The 25,787-nt window shown below is 48.0% G+C and overlaps 1 protein-coding gene and 1 non-coding gene across 5 annotated transcripts in view; both read right to left on the bottom strand.

Moving 5' to 3' along the window:
- Window positions 1–25,787, bottom strand: part of LOC149328436 (uncharacterized) — a 79,267-nt gene that overhangs the window by 30,862 nt on the left and 22,618 nt on the right. For 2 of the 4 annotated variants that reach the window (XM_089561996.1, XM_089561998.1), the window contains exons 2-3: window positions 1,915–2,211; window positions 243–425 (exon numbers count right to left, since the gene is read on the bottom strand). In XM_089561996.1, the coding sequence (XP_089418122.1) occupies window positions 243–425; window positions 1,915–2,049 (318 nt within the window). In that variant the 5' untranslated portion in view covers window positions 2,050–2,211. The remainder of the gene's footprint in view (window positions 1–242; window positions 426–1,914; window positions 2,212–25,787) is intronic. The other 2 variants (XM_089561999.1, XM_089561997.1) reach the window with 2 other exon arrangements.
- TRNAT-GGU (transfer RNA threonine (anticodon GGU)) lies at window positions 22,624–22,697 on the bottom strand. The gene has a single exon. It is a non-coding gene; the product is annotated as a tRNA-Thr (tRNA).

Genomic DNA, 25,787 nt, shown 5'->3' with positions numbered 1-25,787 from the left:
TTTAAGCAGTGACGCCGAAAGGCGTACGAATCTGCCGACGCGTCTGTCGACACTCCTGCCGACGCGTCTGTCGACACGGCTGCCGACGCGTCTGCTAACGACAGTATGAGGCATTAAAGGCTTTCGCCTTAATAGTATACGCACTCAGGGCGCCCTGAAAACCTGCACCATCTGCGATAGTCACTGAACGTTTCTTCCCAACGGGACACGCTCACAGGGCACTGGTCAACAATGCGGCTCACTGTGCTATGGTGGGCCCAGCTGACCTGATCCGGTCCCGGGGACTTGTACTCCGGCTCGATGTCCCCGAGGCCCAGCGCCTCCCTGCGTTGCCGGATGCTGAGCTTGAGGCAGTTCTTGATGAGCAGCGACCGCTCCTGCGGGATGCACTGCAGGGTCTCCTCCTCCAGGAACCGCGGCGTCGCCTGCGGAAGACGCGGGAAGGACGCGTCTTAAGGGACTGAAATATCGGCCGAGAATCACAGCAGCCATGGCACTCCCTTGGCAGGTAAGCATATTAAACTTGTTGCTCAGGATCTAAGCGAATAGTGCTGTTTGTCACAACTAACAAAAACACGCAAGTATTTTGATGTTGCTGTTAGGGCGTCCCCTGGTTTTTCCTCACAGCACCTTCCCAGAAGTGTATCCACAGCGAAATCCAAGCGATCTTTGGCAAGTACAGGGCCAATCACACTTAGAGGGAACACGGCTCCCCGTGGCCACGTACGTGCGGAGTGCCATTGCATCTAACCCGTTCGTTAATAAATGCATAGTGGCGCACGAGAAGAGGGCCCTCGAAGTGGAGCTTCGTGACATCTGCCCCTTTGCACGGGTTTGGTCGCAATAGTGCTCCGTATGTGCGCCGCCACGCGGAGCCGTGTTCCCTCTAAGTGTGATTGACCCTGTACATTATTTTTCACTGCTTCCTGGTCGATGAGAAGTCGCACAGACAGACATTTATGTTTGCTCCTGCTTCACACCCGGAAGGCATCACACACAGAGTGGCAAGCTTCCCGCTGCCATATCTTCAATCGTCGTTAAGCCTAACACTTTTTCTAAGCCTAAACATCTGCCACCTGCTGGTCCGCACCATTTCAAAGTTACGAAACCTGTATATTCCATAACTACAGGGGATTCTTCCTTAAAAAACGAGCCAGGCGCACAGCTTGGACTTAGCGGTTTCTGATTACAGTTTTCTTTCACATTTCTAAAGTACACATGAAACGAACACTTTCTTACCCGTAGCCAAAGGCTAGCTCGGGTTCTAGTTCAAAAGTACTAAATAGCAAATTCAAAAGGCAGAACTTATTCAGTAATCAGCAAAGAACATCCGCTGCCGAATGCTTCCTTTTTAAGTGATAGCAAACAACGATGTTCGTCCATATTACATGCTCGATAACAGTATGCACATGGCCATTCTAGAAGCACTCCTTTCCGTGCGTATCACTTCTGTTAGAGCCAATCGGATGGTGTATTTTGTGCCCAGATTCTGGGCATATATTATGTACTGCCACAACAATCGAGGACGACAGGAACTAGTGGGTTTAAGAACAGTTTTTTTCCGAATACTGTCGAGGAGTGGAATGGTCTTTCGTTGGGTCTATGAAAATCTAAGTATTCCTTTGGGCCTATGTAAATCTAAGTATTTTGTGAAGGAGCTGGAGAACTTATTGTATGGCTCCAAATATCTTTGCTTGATGACTCTGGATTTGTGTCCTGTTTATTGTCTTGCGGTGTTGTAGCTAATGCTCTTATAGAATTTTTTTTAGTTGTATGCCCCTCCTGCTTGGGGCAACTCTGGCTTGCAGTATACTGAAATAAATAAAATAAAACAGCAAACTGATCGTCCTGCTGCCGACACGAGGCAATCATTAGCATGCGGGAGGCAATAGCCGAGTAGGACAGGTGGCGCACCCAGGAGTCGTCGCAGGGTGCCCAGGCGGCCTGGCTCTGGGCTTCGTCCTCTTCCTGCGGCGGCCACTCGGACATCCCCGTGGCGACGGCCAGCATGGCGTCCCGGTGGCGGGGCTCCTGCTGCGAGCCGTACATGGCGGCCACGTCCTGGCCCTGCTGGTCTTCCTGGTGCTGGTACGTCGGGCCTCCCACAGCTGCAGACGGCGCAGCGCCCGCGCTGCACCAGGTCGGCCGGTGCCAGGGCAGCGCTGGTGGGGCCCCCGCGAGGCTACTGCTGCTGCTGGTGCTGGCACTGCACTGAACACCAGGAAAGGAAAGTAGCGTTGAGCACATTATGAGACAGAAGACATAAGAGCCCCTTGAGCCCAATGAAGACACATTGGTAGGTGGCCCTTGCAAAGGTTAGTACACGGGGAGAGGAAGGAAAGACCGAAAGGTGGCTGCCGCGGAAAGACCCCTGTCACATGGCAAGGTTGGTGCACGGAAGAGCTACCTGCAACCTTCCACTTTACACGAGGCAAAGTTGAAACAGAGAGGTCCCCCTTCCCATTGTGGTAGTGCATGACAGCTCACAACGAAGTCCTTACGCTATCACACTGTCACAGCTAACGATAATTAGGTAACACAAGTCTTTCTTTGTCTACCTATATGTGGATAGAATGGCCACTATCGTCAGGACCATGGACTAGAGTACAGTATTTTTCTTTTTTTTTTAAGAGTGAAACGCATATCAACTGATTCACATGACGCGACATCGTGTAATCGTTGTCAATACCGAGGTTTCAAGTTTATTTTCACTATTTAAGGCTATACTCGTTCTGCACAGCTATTTTTTTCTTTCTGCATGGCTCAGAACAGTAGTTCGCTTGTTTTATATTATCGTAGACCAGTATACGTCCTTGTAATAATTTTCCGGCTTATGATAAGCTGTGATTTCCAGTTTTTGCCGTGGACTCAAAATACAGGTAAATTAGCAATTCATAGTGTTTAATGACCTGCCTGTACGTCCTTTTTTAGACTTCAGAGCGCAATTACCCCTTTGATATAACCAGAAGATCATAAAGATGGCAAATACCGCACTACATTACGCGGCACTTTGTTGTTAGAAATGCCATTGCTTTATCCAGTAATCCAACAGAGCCATAAGGTCAACAAGTCGTAATTATACGGTAAAATAACGAAAGAAACTAAGTTGAATTCAAAATTTTCTCTATAGTTTCCGCTCTGCGACCTCGTCCAGTGATTGGCTGTTGTTAAATGGGCTCAAACAAAACTTTATGCACTGCTCTGAAGGCATGGAAAAAAACTGCTATTTCATGGTAATTATTCTCATTATGTACCCTTCGCATTTACAGCAAAAATAAGTGAGATATCACTCTTGGGGCATTGCAAGCTCTGCTGCACGTTTTGTTACGCCTAAGTGCATATTTCCAAACAGCGTTAACAACGTCAAACTTTTTTTCGGTGGCCTCAGCTTACGTCACACCGCGCGCATGTTCATATCTCATTTTCAGCAAGCCCACATTTTAATCACTGTGCACAAAACAAAGACGCTTATCTAATGTCCCCGTCATTTATCTGCTATCAGTTTGACCACATACCTGAGGTAAGAAAAAGGTCAAAACGGCACATTGCTTTTATGAGATAATTTTTCTCACTCACTGTCAAACAATGAAATCAGCTTACTCGAGGCGACATTCAAGTTGCCGCCTTGGTAAGTTCTGTGTTGGTGAGAAGAATTTTTTTTTTTGCTTCTAGAAGAGTCACATATCTGTTTCATTTCATTCCAAAATTAAATTAGCTGCTCCTCTAGTCATCATATTTGTGCGCGTGGGTGCGTGCGTGCGTGCGTGCGTGCGTGCGTGCGTGCGTGCGTGCGTGCGTGCGTGCGTGCTTGAGTTGTATCTGATTCTAGAAGCGGCAGAGGCCTGAATGCTTCAGCTCAAATGTTGGCCTGCATTTTCAGTCAGTTAAGAAATGAAATTTAAAAAAAAAACGATCACTGCGACGAACACCACTGGAGCAATGCGAAAGCGAAATACCCACATGCTATATCGACGCCCGTGGTTGTTCTGACGTCCAATTACTATATCTACGTCCATGGCTGCGTTTACGGGCACTTACTACATCAACGTCCACGGCTACGTAGACATCCACACATTGTATCGACGTCCATGGCTACTTTGTTGGTTCGTGTTCGTGTTTTTGAGGAAAAGAAATGGCGCAGTATCTGTCTCACATATCTCGGCGGACACCTGAACCGCGCCGTAAGGAAAGGGAGGAAGGTGGGAGTGAAAGAAGAAACGCCCAAGTTCAATTTTTTGGCGTTTTTCGCCTACAATAAGCTAACCAGATCTCATCGACCAAATCTTTCCCACAGCAACATTTTATCATACCCTATTTCACACATTCATCTTGAGAGTGACGTGATCATGCGGACAAAATGGCGGACACTTTGTGCGGACGCGACAAAGCTATATAATGTCTTCGCACTAATAACAACGTACAAAGATGAGAGCGCTGCCGCGACACCTGGCGAATCGCGTCCAGTACAGGCTCCCTGCGTGTCCCTCTGTGTCTGCCCCAGGAGGCGGCGGCCTCGGGTGTGATGCCTGCCTCGCGACGAGGCGGTGGCAGACGCGAGGGGGTAGCCCCCCGCCGGGGGCCAAGGCGAGCCGAGCGCGCGCTACTCGCGGCGGGACGCAACCGTGCCGCAGAAGCGTCCAGCCCCGCACCGGCTCGGAGGCGGCGTGACGGGACGCCGCGCACAGCTGCTGTCGGAGTGGCCGACTCGCGTGCCACGTCTCGACGCGTTCGACTTAAACTTGTGTAACCAATGACGTCAGCGCAGGTCTGTCGCCAGCACGGGTGTATGTACGAGCGGAGGATGCTTCGTGGGAGAGCCGCATTCTGCACCGGAAAAACGGTGCAGCGTGCACAAATTATGGACAGACTTAACGACGCGCTTTCCAGTTGAAGTGGTGTCGCTGGCTACCGTCATTCGCCAAGGCAAGACAGGCCTCCGTACGGAGGCACTGTTCGCGAACATGAGAACTTCCCTGGCGAACCGCCAGGAGGCTTTGCATTTTGGTCTGGTGTGAAAGGTGATAACTAGCAAAGGCCACAGCAAAACAAAAATGAATAGGGAAAAAATTTCAACAGAAGACGTGCCCGAAATGGCCTTGGGTGTCGAACGGCAGCGTCCAATGTCGCACATAGCGCCGATGAAAGCAAAAAAAAAAGGCAACTAAGGGCTTGTGACAAGCCGGAAGGTTGAGAATTTCCTCCGCGTTCGATAAAATATGCAGTACATATAGAAGTGAAGGTAGAAGGTAGGTGCTTGAACCTTTTGGGAAACTTTTGGCGTACATCACGAACGTACAATCAGCGCCAGTTCAGACGTATTCAAGCAGTACACCGTCAGTCAGCACCTGCCATTCTTGCTCGTGTTACCTTGGGCACCCAGATCTTTGTTACTGACTTTCATTGCCAAGCGACGTTTGCGCATTTGCACAAGTCACGTGTCAGCTACCATCCGCTTAGCCGCGACTAACCGGAAGAAAGGTTCCTACATCTGAAATGCAGAATGCTGGTAAAGGGACTCCTCTGACAATACTGCAAAGTATGCAATCTTTCCTGCAGCGAATATATTCGGGAATATATATATATCAGGCTGTATTTGGGAATACACACATGATTGTAGTGAAGTCGAAGTGCAAGACCAGTTAAAAATGACAGGCAAGGCATTTACAGATAGGGTACACAGTCCCCATGACTGTTCCCTAAGCGCCTTTTCTGTCTTAGTTTGACATGACACGAAAGTAGTACAACTTTGTTATGGCTGTCCTGAGGTCAAAGTCAACCATATGATCCCATCATGCCCAATTCTGGTATCTTTTGTAGCGTCAGCAAATAGCATGCCCCTCGACTACGTATCTGTTATTTTGTCAATAGGCAGTGTCAGTAACAGCGTGCAGCCGTAGTCTTTGACAGTACAGTGGTGAGCAGCCTTGTCTAGAGCGCTCGGGCGGTGCACTTCCTTGCAAACAAATCCAGATTTTGTGGCAGCCTCTAGGGTCCAGCTGCAACGCTTGCACGGAAGTAGCGCCAGATAGCCTCGTAAACAAAGCAGGCACGAAAACTTTGTCCTGCAATGAGGGGCTGCTCTCTAATTTCGGTTTTTGTTACCAAGTGCGCACTGCTCAAGCGCTCTAGACAAGGCTGCTCACCACTGTACAGCAGCCATGAACGCAAATGAAAAAAAGACGAAAAACAGAAATTCAACATTGGATTACTCACTCATCAGAAATTCAGAACTTGTACTGCCCACAGTCAGTAATTTCAATTACGTGACTCGCGTTGCCAAGTGTACACCGGGTGGAAAAAGATATACGAGCGCGGCTGAAATTAATGAGACGCGCTCGAACAAAGGCTGAAGGCTCGCTCTCAAGCTTCGAAGTATGCACCAAGAGGGACCAGTGCTCGGACTCCAAGGTTTTGATTCATAAAAAGGACCTTGCAACGGGTTCGCGGATGCGAAGCCCGCTTAGGAAAAAGAAGTGAGCGAAACGCCTGTGTTGAGGGGATGACACGTTATGTTTCATGTATGATTTACGCTCACTTCGAGGTGGTCGGGGCGCGAGAGCAAACGAGCGTCACGAATCTGTAATGACTCAAGGAGGCCCCCAAGCAGCGCCAGCGCAGGAATACATTCCCCTTTGCAAGCGTTGCTTGAGGAATCACCACTCATCATACAGCGAAGTCTTTAGCTGCCCTAATGCCGAGTACACTGAGTACATACTCTGTTAGCAGAATCAATTTTTCATAATGCCTACGAGGTCGCAGCTCATGCTAGAGAGAAAGATGTGCGTAGAAAGAAAGAGTAATGAATGACAATAAACTTCCTAAGTGCTCTCCAGTCATACGGCACTATGTAAGCATTTTTACTGCTATTAGTACATGACTGATGCCTTGTTTCTGCAGGCTCTCGCTTGTTAAATCAGCCAGCAATGCAACTGGCACATTGCCTAAATATTACACGCTAACTTAAGGCAAAATTCCATTGCTTCTTCGCAAGAGAGCAGAAGTTCGAGGTAGGTAGTTGTCATGCTATCCCTGTTCCTGGTAGGACGCTCTGCTCGTCGCTAGGCCGGCCAACCAGCGAAGAGTACAGTCACGCGGGTGAGGCGAGGCGCGAAGGTGAGGGCAGCGATTGTTAGGAACCCTTCTAGGCAGTGTACCACTCGTTCTCCTTTACTATGCAGACACAACTAGCCAAGCCCGAAGGCGCCACTTCGGGGCGTTTTTGAGAAGTGATCAGACGGCTAGATTCGCTTTCAATGCGTGTAGTGGGGCGCTTGTAGAAAGATGTAATGCCCCCTACGTAATGCCCCAATAGGGGCCTTTAAGGGTAAAATAAATAATGATGATGAAATAATGATGAGACACAATGTAGTTAAATAATTGAAATTAATTTCGGCCACGTGTTCTTTGGATGGCATTAACGAGCGGCGATATCTGGGCACACAGGATTGTTTGTTCATTTCACCTCTATCCAAATGTGACTATCATAGCGGGAATCGAACTCAGGAGCTTATGCCCAGATGCCGAACACCAAAGCCGTTGAGCCACTGCGATGGGTATTGCGAGATTTTTGTCTTCTTTTCCAACGTTATAGCTATTTAAGGTTCGTAATAAGGGAGTAATTACTCATTGGCATCCACCCGAGCGCAGCCATACGGCTACAAAGGAAAGCTATACAGCTTTCTCAGAAACTTCGCAGTTAAAGAAAAAAAAAGTTTTCTTTAACTGCGAAGTTTCTGAGAAAGCTGTATAGCTTTCCTTTGTAGCCGTATGGCTGCGCTCGGGTGGATGCTAATGAGTAATTACTCCCTTATTACAAATCTACTCCACCTTGGGGGATTCCCCTAAACATTTGACCAACCTCATTAAGGTTCATGTACTTAACTTGGTACTCTGTACACAGCGGATACAGTGAAATCAATCACCGCGTCCAATGTATCCTGGTTTCGCACTGAATAAAAGGAACAGTCGTCCTCTTGTCGCACAACGGTGCAGTTATTCTGCGCTCAAGGACTTCACGAAGGTGCAGTGTGGATGTCGGCGCCGTCACTGTAACATTCCTCTCTTCGCAGCAGATGACACTTTTCCCATAAATTGGATTTATTGGACAACACCGCAATATATGTGCGAAGGCCGCTCGTTCGCACACACACACCTTCCCTCAGTCCTTCGGTCCTTCCCCTTAACGTCATCTACTTGAGACGCTGAAAGAAAAAAGTGTTGTGCTGCTGGCAGAGCTAGACCCATGTCAGGAAGGTATAATAAGTGCAGCATGTGACAGTCGTCGTTTACAGAGACCCTTATCATTGCGTTCGATGAATTTCTACACTTTTCATAGCTTGTTTTCTTCTAGCCAACAAAAGTATAACAAAAAACTTTCGAGCGCGCAACGTACAAATACCTACTGCGGCTCGAACGGTAGGTTTATTTTGCCGTTAGCAATTTCAGTTTTTAAATTAGGCGTTTTGAACAACAGCCATCGTCTGAACTTCTTTTTAAATATTAGGAGACCGCATGTAATAAGGACAAATAAAGGATGGCGGCAGACGGCAATGTAGGCAAACTGGACCCTGTAGAATATCGACCTGAAGTGTGCAGTCTTTTCTGTGGCTATTACATGACTGCTTTCTACTCTGTACAGTAACATCGCAGCGTTACAAAGAAGACCGTAACCAGAAAGAAGCCCCTCAGCCTTGAACTGCATGGCTATACAACTGAGCACCGACGCCAGAGGAGCTTCGGCTTTCCAGTGCCGAAGCGTGTGATGTTACAAGGAAGAAGCGTCTCGTAAAGCGGAGTTGCTGCCAGTTGAGCGTGCGAGGCGTTTAATTCTCGGAACGTGAAAAACGAACCTCGGCGGAAAATGCAAACACCGAGGAAAGTAGCTAGCACGCGCGTTTGTATTCGCTTTCGCACGTGTATATTTATACAGCCGCGCTCAAAAGCGCCTCTCGCAAACACCTCCGCGGCGCGGCGGGCGAAATTTTGGCAAGGGACCCTCGTCTTTCGTTCGAACACATTTTGATTTTCCTCCTCTCCGCGAGAAAGAGAACGAGAGGGAAGCGCGCGCGTGCGTTCATTTGTCAACTTGATCGGCTCCGTGCGGAACAAAGGCGACCCTCCCTTCTCAATCTTCACAGCTGTGAGGGGGACGGTCTTATACACAATCAGCGCGCGCCCGTTTAATGGGGGGTGCCGCAACTTTGGGCTCGTTTCCAGCAAGACCAGCTATAGCGTGCGTGTCGAAGGGCGGTGTTGTGAGGAAGCGCGTTCGGTACAAGCCGCTTCGCTAACAGAACAAGAGGAGAGGAGGCAATGCGTCACACTGGGTCCCGCTAATCGGAGTTGCCCGATGAGCCGAGAGCGAAGACCTTGATCGCACGGCCTTGGGGAGCGACCGCTGTTAGAAGCACAGCCTCACCGGACGACGCGCGGGCGTTGTGCACCAGCATTGCCGCCCCACCTGTGATGCATGCGATACGGGCGGACAACGTGGCGGATAGGTGTCCTTTTGTTTTGTGGCTTTTGTTACTAATATCCGGTTTTCTCTGCAGCTCCGTCTTATTGGACATGTCTACGACTCGGCAGTGAGGATCGGAAGCGGGATGAAGAGATGCGCTTCCGGTGGGAAGACGCGACAGGTGGTCGTTCTTCGATGTGGGCGTCCGGCCAAACTCTTTCTGTTCGCTTCGGCCTTTGTTTGGTTAGGTTGCTGACTTTTATTGTGTATGCGCCGCAGTGAGGCCCGTATTTCATGGTGTTCGAGGCTTCACCGCATGGTCGGTTTCGTTCTACATCAGGAAGTAAAAAAATGCGGACCATAATTTTTTTTTTTTTTTACAGAAGCTGTGTTGTGTTGGGTTTAATGGCGCATAAGCGACTAAGGCTATCATTCGTCTTACAGAAGCAAGAACTATATATAGCTGTCTTCTCTCCACAACAGTAAAAGGGGAAACATCCGAGAGATTTTTTTTATCGACTTCCATCAATTACTCTGATCATAATTCTATTAAGAACTTTCAAAGAGCGACAATAAATTTATTTATTTGGCGTCATGACGAATACAGACTCTTGATATAGAAAAAGGGTGAAGCTACTTACAGGCCCAACAAGCCTTAGTCGGGCGCGCCCGGGCGGCGGCCGCCGCCACTGCGGTACCATACTAGGGACCTCCACCTAGTGTTTGTAAGGATCGGTCCCTTACGGGCTAATCCAAACATACCTCCTGTTCATTCTTATAAATGTTTTCACCACCACCACCAGCTCCGAATCGAAGAGGCACAACGCTGCCTGCTTAAGAAATGGGAGAGGAGATAAGGAAGGGAAATACTGCGTTATGTGACGACACTCGTGGCACGTCTAACACTGAAAAACAGACCGAAATCATGAAGACTGCAACGCAAAGTGTGAAAACGGTACACAGGGTAGAAGTAGTAGTACACAGGTGTTATAAGAAAACGCAAATTTCTCACCTGCTTCAACATTGCTTGGCCGATTTAGCCCTGTTGTATTTACTTTTGAGCAGGAGCAATGCAAGGCGGGCAAAGTGATAACGCATTAGGTTGCCGAGTTTGCGCAGCTTGTAATTGCGCGTTCTTACTCCATTACCTGCCGCGGTAACGCAGGGTGTTACGTGTAAGAGTGCGAGTGAGTGGTGCACGATTTTAAATGCCGCGCACTGTACAAAAGAGGGCCGGTACTACAATAACGTTCTATTGAATTGATTCTATTCCATCTCTATCAGGTCAGAGACGCGGACACGCTTCAGCGAACAATGACGGACAGAAAGAAACAGAATAGAATGTAAAATCATGAAAATACGATTATCGTATTATTGCTGTCGTAATTTCAGGAGTATTGAGTGTATATTCAGGGTCATCTGGCTGGCAAATAAAGGCACTACTGTACTGCCTCCGAATGTCTTGCGTAAGTCTAACAAAAATTATGCATGTGGGGCGAGTACTTTGGTGGAAAAAAGAATTGGGGACCACTGCAGTCTGCAGCATTGCAGAAATGTGGAAGCATTTGCGTTTGAACGTCAGCAACGTTTTTTGAAAGTCATCGTTGTCACGTGACACTTATCACGTGACCATTGGATGGCGTCGGCAACTTCTTTTGCAAGTCATCGTTGTCACGTGACGGTTATTATCTGACCATTGGATGACATCGGCAACTTTTTTTTTTTGAAAGTCATCGTTGTCTAACATCAGTACACATTCCCAACACACTTTAGCTTAGTACACACCACAACGCGTTCACATCGTTCCCCTCTAATACGCTTGAAGTGACGACCCTTCGCGGCGTATGCGCTCCGTGCCCGCCTGGCACACAGAGGGCCTGGTTTGCGAACCGCAATGGCGGCGAATTTCTTTTTCGACCAAATATTTAGGAGAATCCCCCAAGGTGGAGTAGATTTGTAATAAGATTTGTAATAATACACTGTTCCCACTTCGAGTTATTGATCAATTCGCTCTCGCCCTACCATAAGCTTGCCGTCCCGGTTAGCTCAATTGGTAGAGCGACTGCTCCGGTGTAGCGGTGGTCCCGGGTTCGAACCCCGGACCAGGACGATTTTTTCTTTAACTACGGAGTTTCTGTGAAAGCTGTATAGCTTTCCTTTGTGGCCGTATGGCTGCGCTCGGGTGGACGTCAATGAGTAATTACTCCCTAATTTCTTTTTCGAATGGCCATTTTCGTGCGGACACGCCCTGTCGACACGCTCTGCTGAGAGCTCCTGCACACGCCACTCATGAGACAACAAATCTTTTCACATTAAAAGTGATTGCAGTTAGCCGGAGGCCTCTACGGGCAACGACTACAGCATCTTCCTTTGCTCTCTTGGACGTCATTCGTAACAAACCATCCATCACGAGCGGAAGAAAGGGTTTGACTTCAAAGCCGAAACAAACGAGTTTTCCAAAAAGTGATGGCACTTCCGTTGCACTGCAGCGAGTTATTCAAACGTTCATTGTCGAGGTATAACTTTCTGCCATTCAACACGCGCTTACCAAAGCTTGCAGACTCATGCTGACACAAATTTGCACTGATGTGGTGCAAACAATGATAGACATCGCAGGTGTTCTTCCGCTGATTGAGGTTGTATTACTTTCGCCGACTGCACTACGCGCTTGAAACTCGAAGCGAAAAGCAAGGCCATCCTCTAGTTTAGCCAGCTTCCTGGACTCAGTGCGCTGACAGACCTGACACTGCGGGGAGGAGTCACCCGACGTAGTCAGGGAGGCCACGGTTCGAATGAAGGACGCAGCCATGTTATACCAGCGTACCACCCACGGCCCCTTCGGCTAGCCAAGGCTTCGCGCGCTGGTTAAGATGCGGGGGCTCACGCGTCTTCTCGCATAGGCGGTGACCCCTTTATTACCAACCTAGTAAACATATCCCTCCTTACGAACAGCAGAGGCCTTGTTCTCGCCTTAAGACTTTGCACACTCTGGCTCGACTTTCGATGCATGGCGCGAAGTACACGAGGAGGGAATGCAGACTTACAAAAAACGGCACTTCATCCTGTTTATTTTTCGAATATGGCACTTAGCCATGGAGCAGATGGATGGCCGGAGCATGTAGGCGGTAATTAGCATTTATTTCCTTTATCTTTCTTGTTATAAATACAGTTTAGAGATGACCCTTCATCTTGAATCCACATTTTATTCTGCGAATAAGCCAACCAGCACCTTAACCACAACGAGTCTGTTCGTTGTTAAAGCAGTTAGCATCTACGCAATATCCTTCAGCAATGCGCCACTAAGTGAGGTAAATGCGATTCTCCCATGCTTGTTGCAATTGCGCGCATCGTTCTCGATGTAGCTATATCGTAGAGCTAAGCTTAGAGAGACCTTCAGCACGCCTTCATTGCCCTTCAGGATCTCATTCGTTTTGGAAAGTTTGCGTCGAACTGGCGGTGATAAATGTGGGGCGTTCCGGGACCCGTGTCACTGCTGATTCAATTCCTATTAAACATCGCGAGCCATCATACAGCTCGTCCAGGAGCCCTGCCTGTCCTACTGAGCGCGTCTTCACAGTCTCAACTGATCTGAAGAGGTTCGTTTCTTGCTCGGACTAAGATCACTGACACCGAAGAAAACACTTCAAAGGAACATATCAGAGTAACGCTGCAAACTCTGGACCAAATATAGGTATAAAAGTTGAGGGCCTTCTAAACATCATCATCATCAGCCTGACTACGCCCATTGCAGGGCTAAGACCTCTCCCATGTCTCTCCAATTACCCCTGTCCTTCGCCAGTTGCGGCCAACGTATCTCCGCAAACTTCTTAATCTCATCCGCCTACCTAACCTTCTGCCGCCCCCTGCTACGTTTGCCTTCTCTTTGAATCCAATCCGCTACCCTTAAGGACCAGCGGTTATCTTGCCTTCGCATTACATGCTCTGTCCAAGCCCATTACTTCATCTTTATTTCTACTAGGATACCTCACCCACTCCGCCCGCTTCCGATCTCTTAACGTTACACCTATCACTTTTCTTTCCATAGTTCGCTATGCTGTCATAAAGTTGAACCCTTCTCGCCAGCCTCCACGTTTCTGTACCGGCAGGAACTCGGCCTCTGGTGGCGAAACTGAGAAATTTGAGGTGGTACGGTGGCAGACTGTGGTCCAAAACCTGCGTAACGAGGGATGCAGTGAAGCGCCTCGCTCTGTGCAGTTTGCTTCTGGCTCCGTTACACAGGCGTCTTCAGCGACAATGAAGCTCAACGGCAGCTGACTAGGACTCCAACTGAACATGGTTACACTGCAGAGTCAACTGCAAGTTGAGCTCTCAGTGGCAATTCGCCCCAAGTGAGGTTGATGTGGGGGTTTCTGTTCAATGGTCAACTGAAGAGATTATGCTTGACGAACTCGCCCAGTTGGCCCAGTTAGCAACATATGGAGCTGCGCGGTTCTCTGAGATCGCGAGAACGGTTTCTGTCCTGGTTGGCGTAGGATATCATCTAGCATTTCTACTAATCACGTGCTTATAAAAACACACGAAGCTGAATAAAAAAAACTGCGATCAAGCGCTAAAGCCGAAAGAACCCCAACTGCACTGTAGTGGCCTTTTTCAGTGCGTAGCTTCCTCATACGGCGGGCAAGAGCTCTAATGCGCCAAAATTGAAATTTAGAAAGATAAAATGTCAAAGTTCAGTCAATAAAACACGTTGTTGGGCTTATTGATGATAGATTTCCATTTCCTGAATTTGAACAGCGCTACATATTTGGACGAATACATAGAAATACATGAAAAGACGGACGCTGTCCTTTCATGTCTTTCTGTGTATTCGTCCAGGCATTCTCATAAAGACTATTTCGTACGTATTAGTGCGAAGGTCGCTTCTTCCTCTCGTTCTAAATAGTCTTCCTCTTAACTGATAACACCCATAAGGTATTGTCAACTTCAGTGTAGAATTAAGAACAGAATTCCTTATTGAGCACAAACTCGTACTTCCCGTGCATGTATTAAATATGGTAATATGTAAATATATTTATTAGAGTGTACCTCCCCCTATGTTTTCTAATTGTCCCCTCACCTCTTTCATTTCACTTCTACACACTGCCTGCCATCCTTTATTTCCGCTGCCCCAGCTCAGGTGCTTCCCGCAGCGATAGCAGATGCGGGGCCAGCAAAATCTTTTACTTCCATTTATCATGTTTTTTATTCAAGCCATTTACTTACTACAAGACAGATGCTGTCTATAGGTGAACAACACGCGGCTTTCATTGCAAACTTAAGATGTAACTAAGCTGTCTTCGGAGGCAACATTAAGCCGCGTACAGCATCAACGCCGCGGTCAGCAGAAATGCGCCATCGCGACACTGACGTCACGGAGCAAGGCGGCCATGACTGCGGGGGATTGCAGAGACACGCGCGCCGCAGTACACAACGAGGTCAGCCCCGCGTTATGCGCCGTCGGGGTCTTTAACCCGTGGCCTTGGCACCGTCCGAGCACTCGCGGGAGCTACCCCAGCTGTCACATCTGTCCACCTCTATCATTGTCTACAACTTGACTCGCTCCATGGGCAGAGTGAAGCAGAACGCATTGATCTCCCGCGCTGCGGGTTCTACCAACATCGCCCCTGGAGGTCCGCCGTCGATTGCCCCGCTCGGAGAAATCATTTCCGCCGACAGACATTATATGCCCTGAGTCGCTGTAGTTTCTTTCGCGTCGCGCACGTCACGGCATCAAACTGCTGTCTTAAGCCCAGGTCGAGCCTAACTGGAAACGATAACTCGATTTGGGAAAGGGCGTACAAGATTCCTAAGGAAGTACAAATTAGCAACGACCATCCTACAGATGCTGCGAATACTCGCGCTAGCATTGGTATTAAGAATTTGACGGAAATACGTGCATTCCCTTCATAATCAGCAGTTAATTGGTATACCGAAGATATGCAGCTTTAGGATCGTTGTTGGTAATTATTTTCGTCGGTGTAAATGGTTAGCTATTAAAAGACAATAATGTGAATTATTGCGTACGGCCACTCCGTTCGTTACCCCGTGGCTCTTCCGCTCGTTGCTTCTTGAATATATGCCTATTTAGTGGGGTGGTAATGCAACCCTCATATAATGCCAACCTGGGCTACAACATTTTCACCTCACAGATACATATAGCTCGTATACTCCATGTGTCACCACCAGCGCTGTGGCCGAACAGTTAAAACAACGGCATAGGCTGGCAGGTTGGCAGGTGTAGGAACTCTGTTCCTACCCGCCACACCGGGAGACTGTTCAGGTGAACGGCACTGGCTGGCCCGCTCCCTTTGGCGCAGAGACGAAGGGCGCGAGTCCTAGTGAATGCAAGGCACCCCTCGCTGCACAATGGCCGTAATTGAATGATTGTGCAGGGTGGCGGTCGTCCTTCCCCAAGCCGACATCGGCCACTGGCCCGTCGGGACCAAACGACGAGGACCATGTGTCAGAAGGACGAGCCCTTAGGGTGCGCCGCAGTCTTTTTGTTGACCTTTCTTTTAATTATAAACAAAAAGTAATTAATTATAGGCTATTATTGGTGTATTTGGAAAAAACCAGCCGATGGTTTACTGATCACTTCTGTAATATGGAAATTGTACAACGGTGATATGCATCGAGGGTACAGTAGAAGGCTGCGTGTCGCTAGAAGGGTGCATTTCAAACTGAAGTTCTTTTCCTGATGATAACTAAATAAATAAATAACAGTCTACTCCCATGTGTGCAGGACGCGCAGAATTGTGTCTTTTATTGCGAAGAACTGGGACCTTCTAATGCAATAGCATTCAGAGTGTTGACTAAGAAAAAAAAAGGGCTGAGGCTTAACTTGGTTAAGCCTGGAGAATGCCAAGCATCATCGTGTCGCGTAATTTGGAGGCGCACAACCACAGCGACGGCGCGAGGTGGGCCCCCGTTTCTCCACTGTCGTGACGTCATCGTGTCACGTGGTGTGACGTCATGTATCACGTGATTTGGAGGCGCACAATCACAACGACGGCGCAAGGTGGGCCCCCGTTTCTCCACTGTTGTGACGTCATCGTGTCACGTGGTGTGACGTCATGTATCACGTGATTTGGAGGCGCACAACCACAGCGACGGCGCGAGGTGGGCCCCCGTTTCTCTACTGTCGTGACGTCATCGTGTCACGTGGTGTGACGTCATGTATCACGTGATTTGGAGGCGCATAACCACGGTGAAGGGCTGAAGTGGTAGCTAAAGTAGTATGCTTCGCATAAAAAATTTCCGGCTTCTCCGTAACGAAATTCCCTCATTAGCCAATTCCCTGACGACGTCATCAGGGTCACATGAAATCACAATTTAGTGGACCACAGCGCCAAGGGTAATAGCGTTTTCGAAATTCTAAAAACTGACATGGATGCCACTTGCGGTCGTCTACGCGCTCTGAGTAATTAAGGAGACGAACAGTAATAATTTAAACGTTAACTATTCAATATTAGCTAACCAGCCTGCTAGTTAGCACGCCTTGGCTGTATTGTAATGTATTTCACCGCTGACAGTTTTATGCCGAAAAAAGCGCTCTTCTAACTTAGAACGCCTATTTTAAAATAGTGTGTAAAATCTTGGGAGAAACACCCCGTGTCACGCCCATCATGCGGAAGCGGTAATTCTGTACTTACTGCTTTCTTTTCGGCCAAGCAATTCTCATGCAGTTGAATGAGATTGCATTTTTTTAATTTCCACCGGCCACGGGAGGCGGATTTCTCACAGCCCGGTGAGCATGTTGGTACCTGAGACGCTGGGATGGTCGTGATGACGTCAGAAGATTACGTGACAGCTATCAACCATCAATTAATTAAACTGCTACCTACCAGGGTGGGCAGGCTATGATGACGTAGAAAGCTCACGTGATCTTTCTCGACCAATCACCCTGGCCCACCGTGGCAAGTGCGCCACCTGCTTTCTTGTGGCACGCACGGACGGACGGGCGGACGGAAGCCGGCTTTTCTCCAGAATGGGAGCTATAACGCTACCGCATCAAAATGGGGAAAGGGTTCGGAGCTCCTCGGGTGGCGCTTTCGTCAACTAATGGGTGACGCCTTCCTTGTGCAAGGGCTTCGCCTCTGAGAAATCCGACCGCGAGGCCGGGGGTCGATGACGTGTATGGCTGCTGACGACCCTGTTTAGGGGTAGATGAGCAGGTTCACGGCGGCGAAGGGATTCGAACCTAGTACAACCCATATGCCATGCGGATGTTCTGCCATCAGGTGTTCGGGCAGGTAACTTATTCTGTGAGCGGTTAGAAGCGGAAGGCGTTGAAGAGCCAGTTCTACGGGAAGGACTACAGGCTCTATGAAACTGGGGGCTTTGGAAGAGATAGAATGCTGCTTTCGGGGGATTGAACGAAGAAATTAAGGATTGTCGGTGTTGTAAAGGTAAACAGCAGACATCTCAAAGGTCCGACCTGCACAGAGTAAATTATGAATCATTGGGATATACAAACACATGTCACGACTTCTGCACGTTAATTTTTTTTTTCGCCGAGGTAAGCAGATTGCGTTTTCGATCATCGTCCGACTCCATGCAGCAAGCAGTCCAGGAGCCGCCCACGGCAGTCCGGCTATTTATTCGCACATTATAATAGCGGGCGGCTAAGGCACACCAAGAACCACCCTCCTAGCACACCGGTGTATAAAAAAAAGCCCACAAAAAGAGGCGATTGTGCCCTCTCGCCGACATCGTCCTTGGATTCGCTGGCGGCATCGCACGCGTGTGGTCGGCGGCGGCGGCCAAAGCTAGACAAGGGACGCGTGGGCGGCGCTGTGGGATATGCGATCGGGCGAGCTGCGCGGAATACCCGATGAGGAAGCGGGTCGCCCGCGGCGCCTACAAACGAGGCGCCATCCCGATCAAGCTTCGCTGATTGCGCGGAATGCCACGTTAGCTGGACAGTGGTGCCACATCTACACGGTATAGGCGAGCAGGTGATCCGCGATGACATGTGCGTCGGAACAGTGAAGATGCGAGATCGGTATCGTGACGTGGCCGTGTCGTCCAGCTACGCGAAGTTTTTATTTTAAAACTTGTTAAGCGTTCCCGGATAATGCAAACAAAGGGCTAGCCGTGGACAGAAATAAAAAAAAAGCCCGACTTCGTTCTCGTCTCGGGTTAATAAATGAGAGCGATGGTACTCGGTGGTAACTACCAGTGATAAATATCGTTCATAATTATCCCTGTCACCAGAGATAGTTACACCGCTTTCTCCGTTCGTGCTCGTGGGAAGAGCTGTTGTATGAACACACGGCTACTGACCAGCAATGCATAGAAGACCGTGTCGAGGTTATGGCTGTCATGAATATTCGGGGCCGCCTGCCTAGGAGCTCCTTCCCGAACCCTCATTTACTTATTACTTTCACTAACTACTACTACTACAACTACTACTACTACTACTACTACTACTACTACTACTACTACTACTACTACTACTACTACTACTACTACAACTGCCGCTGCTACTACTTCTACTACTACCGCCAGTACTATTACCTCCAAGACCACCGTGATGATAGGACCCCAGCTTTCAAAGGTAGTCAAGAGGGCCCGCCCTCTCACTTGGACGTCTCTTCTATGCCACGCCCAGAAAATCAGCAATATTACATCAGAATTGTAACTTTGGCTTAGGACGCCGACACGGCTTGCTCACTGTGTAAAACTGTGTAACGGTGTGTAACAATGCGTAATCGTTGTGTAGCAAAACACGGTGAAGGGACTGCCGCACGGAACTCCGTCCCACCTTAATTCCGGGTACAACGCAGCAGCGTAGCTTTTTTATATTTACGCACCCGTTCGCTCACCGTCGCAAGATGTTTTTATTCCCCAAATAATGGTAATAATACAAAACTACATTCGTTCGCAATTTTTTTTTTAATAACACGTGGTAGCAAGCTCTTAGTGAAAAGCAAACATTCCAAAGGGTATCCTTCCACAGGGCATGCAATGTGGCTCAGTGCGCATCTCCAGTGTTGAAAACCTCTTGAAGATGAGATGAGCTCTAGCGCTTTCGAAAATTCGGACTTCCACAGTTGCTACAGAAGCTCCACTGCACAGCTTAGGAGCAAACCACTTAAGCCTTTTACTTCTGACGAAAGCTGTAGATGATGGCCGCGCGACACGAAACTGCTACTGGAATCCATGCATTTCTTTCCTCTTTTGCATGGCTGCGTTCCCTTGTGTTTTCGTACTTGTGAATGAACCAATTTGAACTGCCTCTTTCTTTATCTACATTTTTTTTTATTCATAGGTGTTTATTGCTAATATTATGTCGCACTTTTTAAATGTTTGTTAATGTTTACTTTAACGTTGTCGCAGTTTGGTTATTAATGCTGTTTTTCCTAAAGTCTTTGTATACAACTTGCTGCTCTTCGACCAAGATGACTCACAAATGTTCACTGCCGTAGGAGAAGTCACCGCGTATTCATTTTCTTTGCATGTAATACCATTCCAACCCCACTCCCCTTTGGAATGCTTCGGCGATTGAGTGTATTGCAAATAAATAGATAAATCCAAATTCATCTCCCTTGCTTCTTTTGCAACTCTGGACTAAAGAGTACAGCTTTAACGGAAAAATATTGTCTAAAAAATAAATGCCACAAGTTAAACCTGTCGCAACAAGGGCGAAGTATTTTCAGGACGTTACAGGTCGTGACGACGCCACCGCCCCGACAAGCCACTCTTGTGTTTAAAACGAATTGACGCCTCTTTTGCTGAGAGAATTCCTCGGATCCACCTTTCTGTCATACTGATAGACAGAGTCGATCTGTGTAGTGCAGCTCGAATTTACGACAACATGACTGAAGAGTCACACTTCATTGATCGTCAGCTATAATTACAGTAAAAGCACAGGTTTCAAGGCCTGACGAGCGATTGCATCGGAACAGAGCAAGTTTGCCAGCGAGCTGCGCCTATAGGTAACACTAAGCGGCTACCGCGACCGGGTCTTGGGCGGGTAGCGTGTCCGTGTACGGCGACCATAGAATGACACGCCCGGCCCAAGTTTTCCTAATGCTGGCGCTCACCTTTCAATCTGGCACAGGTTGCGGCATCTGCGTTAAGCACGCCCCATGCCAGCGTGTCAGTCACGCTGTCTTCGTGTCAACGCTGCTGTTGCTAGCTGTTCCCTGATTATACCTACACAGGCTTTCATTATAGTCTACAACTTCAAGGACGCGGAGGAGTTAGTTGCCACCTTTGCCCAGCGCAAATATTTAAGTGGTTCCAAGGATTACCATGTCGAATCTCGAAGAAGCCTAAAGTTATAACTTTGCAAAGGAAAGCAAAAGAAACCCGCAGACTCTCCGCCCACCTCCACGACGAAGTGACAACAATTGCTCCACACAACCTCCTTCCCCAAAGCCCGCCTTCCGCTGCCCCCACATCGTCATAGCGCCCACACCGAGCCCACATCAGCCGGCCGAACGGCGCTAAGCAAACACTAGCAATGTATGCGGTAACGCTACGACGTTATCGACTGAACAAGTCGCGGAGAGCGTTTTCTCAACACGCTTGACTTAACCAGCAGCAGAGGAATACAGTGAGCATAGCGCTTCCAAATTGCTGTTAAGAAATGTGGTACGATGTTGCATAATCACTCAACACCAGGAAAGAAAAGTACCTTGGTAACCACCCAGGTTGGCGCCAGTCAATGTTGTCCTCTTGTAATTATTCCATCTCTTTCACAACTGCCTAACACACGTTACAACAGACCAATAAAGCTTTACAGTTGTTCGCGGCATTACGAACCCTGTTTAGTGTTTTTTTTTTTTTTTTTGCAGTAACCGAGGTTGCAATAACAACGACCAGTGAGGAAACACTCGGCCGGGAGACATGCCGCTGATGCTCGCTGTTCTGTGAATGAGATTTGCACATCAAAAAAGCGATTCTACTAAATGGAAGTTCACCTTGTGAAGAAGATCGTACTCAGTGCAGCAGCAGCGTTTACGTGCCGTCCGTGATTTGCTGCGGGCTGGCGCTTTTTGTTAGAGGAAAGTTCCGTGCACTGTCAAATGTACAAAGCAAAAAATAAATAGCTGCAGGAAGTTCTTGTGTTCATTGTAACATTAACCAGGGTGATGCTGAAATAACCAATTTGAAGGATAAATTGCCAAAAGTAGGTCGATCTCCGGTTTTCTCGGCTATGCGGAAACTCCTTTTTATTCTGTCAGCAATGTGTATGAGTATACGAGAATAACTTCGCTGTTAGCTAACTACCTTCACTCGACATCCATCACCGCGAAATTGAAGTTGGTGGACATATTTCTAATCACAAACCTGGCAAAAGCGGGTCCAAGAAGCTGCGTTGTAACGACGAGAAAACGAAAAAAACTGGCTGTGCCTTAGCTTGGTTAAGCCTGGTAATTGCGAAGCAATGCGATAGGTTTGACCGTTTTCGTCGGGCTGCATATTGAGCACGCCGCTTGGAAAATCGTTCTTCTCGTTCTTCTGCCGTCTCCGTAGCTCGCTGATGCTTCCTCTTTGCATTCTGCCGAAATGTCTTCTGCCGCCGTTGGTGCCTACCAGCCTCGCGCTGCGACGGCGCGAGATGGGGCCTCGTTTTTACACAGATGGTATGACGTCATGCCAAAGGTCATGCCAAAGGTCAAGTGGTGCCTACCACCGCCTCGCGCCGGAACGGGCTGAGGTGGTAGCTAAAGTAGTATTGCTTCGCAATAAAACTCTTCACGAGTCGACAAGTGTCATCTGTCCATGTATCGAGAACAACGTCACAACACACGGCTTGAGATTTCTGTACTCGGTGGGAAAATGAGAAGCCTCCTATATCGGCCCGGAGAAACCATGCTGTTTTATTGAACTCGATGAACAACCGGTCAGCAAAGTTTTCTTTCCAGCAGATTCCTCTCGTCCACCCCGATCGAGTATCGCAAGGTGCAAGAAGCGTCTCGAACAGCTCGCTTGTCTTACCTCCGTGACGTTGCACCGGCCAATTAGCGGCAGCCTTATCAGCAGAATGAGGTAAATCCTCTGTTGTACTGCCTGGACTCTGGCGAAGTAGTCGGCAAATATAAGCTCTATAATAAGGGAGTAATTACTCATTGACATCCCCCCAAGCGCACCCATACGGCTACAGAGGAAAGCCATACAGCTTTCTCGGAAACTTCGTAGTTAAAGAAAAATTCTTCCTGGTCCGGGGTTCGAACCCGGGACCACCGCTACACCGGAGCAGTCGCTCTACCAACTGAGCTAACCGGGACGGCAAGCTTATGGTAGGGCGAGAGCGAATTGAGCAATAACTCGAAGTGGGAAGTGTGCTGGTCAAATTGAAAAACAAATGTAAGCTATAAACGGAGTCAGGCGGTCGAAGCTCTATGCGCTTAGTGTAATGCGTCTTGGAGCGCTCAGTGAATAGGGAAGCGAGGACCAGTCAAGCTGCAGCTTTTAGTCTCGTCTTCCCCCATCGCTGATGGAAAAGAAAAATAAAACCTTAGCTACGTATCTGGCACCCCCAATGTACATTTCAGTGTACACACGTCAACGAATGCATCAAGCTGTGATGTGCCATTTTGGTGACATTTGGGCGAAAGAAGCGTTTGCTGTGCTTCAACTACTCGCCTGGTTCACTACACCCCCCTCCTTTATGCATGAACAACACGCACGCCACGTAGCAGAGTTTCCTGAAAGTGACACGCTCGTATACGGTCGATTTTCATCAATTCAGCCCTGCACATTGTAAAAGCTGCGACGCTCAATAAATCATTCAATAAATCAGTCAATCAATACCTATTGACAGAAGGTAGGTACATGTATGTTTTTTTACGACAATAAACACACAAAGTTCAAACGTGGATTCGAAGATGGCAAACGTTTTGTCCTGCGTGCGTGCGCCAATGATAATTGTGTCTAAGGAAAACCGAAATGTCATACAATCATTGACTCAATTACGCAAAAACGGAGCGACCCACCAAGTTGCACTCGAATATGACCAGCAACAAAGAGCCGCTCTTGTCTGCTAATACCTCGTTTTAGGCTGGTGCCAGAGCTCCTTTCACCCCCGCTCCTCGATTATAGCTAATCGTAGTACAAATACTGTTCCGCGCGTTGAATCTAATCAGGCAATTAAAGGCGGAGAGCCATCGGCAGGTTCGCAGAGTAGTTAAAAACCAATAACAGCAAAGAAATCAGGGACCACCCATATGAAACGACAAAACAAACAAAGGTACGTGTATCACTGCATTTCGGACGTAGAAATCTAGGAAACGATTTTCGCGAAAAAATTACGGAGAGCTCTTACTGCTACTTACGTGCTTTGAATGCGAAAGCAATGTGTTTTTTTATTTTTATTTCATTTGCATATTTTATTATTACTTATACATACAGTTGTAAGGGAATGCATAGATAATTATTATTATTATTTAGCAAATACTGCCGGCCTGTGCTACAGGCGTTAGGCAGGAGTGGGATACAGATATATTGATAAAAATGACAAGTACATTGCAAAAGAAGCAGCTAGCGAACAGAGTAAAAACAGAACATAGAACATAAAATTGATTACAAAGGCAGAGAACATGTAATGACATCGGACTTGGCAGCAAACGAAGGCATCGAACTTGGCCCAAAGCAGGGATACATAACAGCCCTATGCTTCACTCAGAGCTTGTAAAAATGAATTTACCGATTGCAATTGACAACGTGAGCCGGTAAACCATTCCCCTTAGTGATAGTATGGGGAAAGAACGAGTACTTAAAAACATTTGTTTTACATGAAAATATTTGTTTTACATACTATATTGGTTTACCGTTCTTCGCCGCGGAAGCAACGCGATCTTGCGGCCTATGGTTTGCGAGCGCGTCTCGGGGCCTGAAAGTCTGGATTTAAATTCCCCGCATCTGCGGAAGAAATTTTATTTTTCTTTGATGCTACTGTTACGTCCTCCGGTAACGTTGGGACCACGCCGACGCTGGGTTTCGTTGCCATTTAGCCATACAGTGTTTTCACATGAAACGTAGAACTGGCGAAGGCGCACCAACATACATTACTAAACAGCGCTAAGAGCATCGATATTACATTTATGGGCAAAAAAAAGTGTTTTAATGACACGAACGAGCACCGAACGCTTGCCTACATTGTGATACGCTGATTAAAATCCATTTCAGCATCGTGTAGCGGCAGCTTGAAATGCTGAACTCTTGCCCATCAAATAAACGCCCCTCACGAAAAAGCAATTACGTTTATGAAACCCAGTTGGCAGGAATTGGAATTCCATGTCTCGCTTAACAAACAAACTTTTGCGGCAGTGTACCACAACTTCCTCTTTTAAAACGTGATCTGCGACTAAGTGCCTGCAAATTATGCAAACACGTGCTCACCCGGAACTATTGCACTAAGTCGTAATCAATGGCGCCAATATTGACAATGCGGTGGTGCCCATACGAACGAGATATACGGTTATCTTTCCCTCTTATCGCATCCCTGACCATGACAGGCTAACTCTTAGTCAATAATTATGCAGGGCCGCTCCCATCATGTGTGCACATAGCTCATAGTTCCGTGCACATAGCTCCGTGCTTCTCATCTCTAGTGACGTCAAAGTCGAGTCCATTCTTTCAGCATCCCTTGCAATGCCAAGGACGCGGCGACAACGAAAGGACAAATGATATGCAGCAGCCTCAATTTCAAATATCCACTCTATTTGATGCACGATCGGTGGTCAGAAGTTTGCAGGGCACATGTGCCGCCGAAAAACGTTATTTACGTGTCACGAGGGAAAACAGCTCCAAGGTGAAAAAGGCTGTGCAGAGTTCTCGCACTAAAGCGCACGGTACAGATATTGATTTCAGGATACACCCAGTGGCTTCTACAAAATTTACTTTTGTAGCGGGAGCTACAGTACGCCAGCTCTTCGAGTCTTCAGCGGCACCCCTTGAGCTCTGTGGCCTTGAGCCGGCTGGTCACGTGGTGAGGAGCAGCTGCTGCTGCCGGCGGCGAGGCGCGCCGGCGAAACCGAGCTGCAACAGCTGTGCGCATGTGCCGTGTAGAGTGTGTGGGAAGGGAGGGGGGGGGCAGTGACATTGCAATGTCCTTCCATGACAATGCAAAATCCATAAATCCATAAGTCTAAAAAAATACAAGAAAATTTTGCTTCCTAAAGTTCCCTTAACACCCTCGAACTTTCCAGCTTCGCCAAATTTCCCTCCTAAAATTTTCTGAAAAAGAGAGAATTCCCCGAAGGAAACGCAACCCCTATCAGCACGTGGACGCGCTATCGAAATCCGGCAGCGGTGGCCGCATTTAGATGGAAGTGAAATTTAAATATACTCCATTTGCGTAAATTGGCGTTCAAAA

The sequence above is a fragment of the Amblyomma mixtum genome, chromosome 9 (assembly GCF_055824585.1).
Source record: "Amblyomma mixtum isolate Tamu chromosome 9, ASM5582458v1, whole genome shotgun sequence".
Lineage (NCBI taxonomy): Eukaryota > Metazoa > Arthropoda > Arachnida > Ixodida > Ixodidae > Amblyomma > Amblyomma mixtum.
Note: the sequence above shows the minus strand (reverse complement) of the source record. Positions and strands in the feature narration are given on the sequence as shown.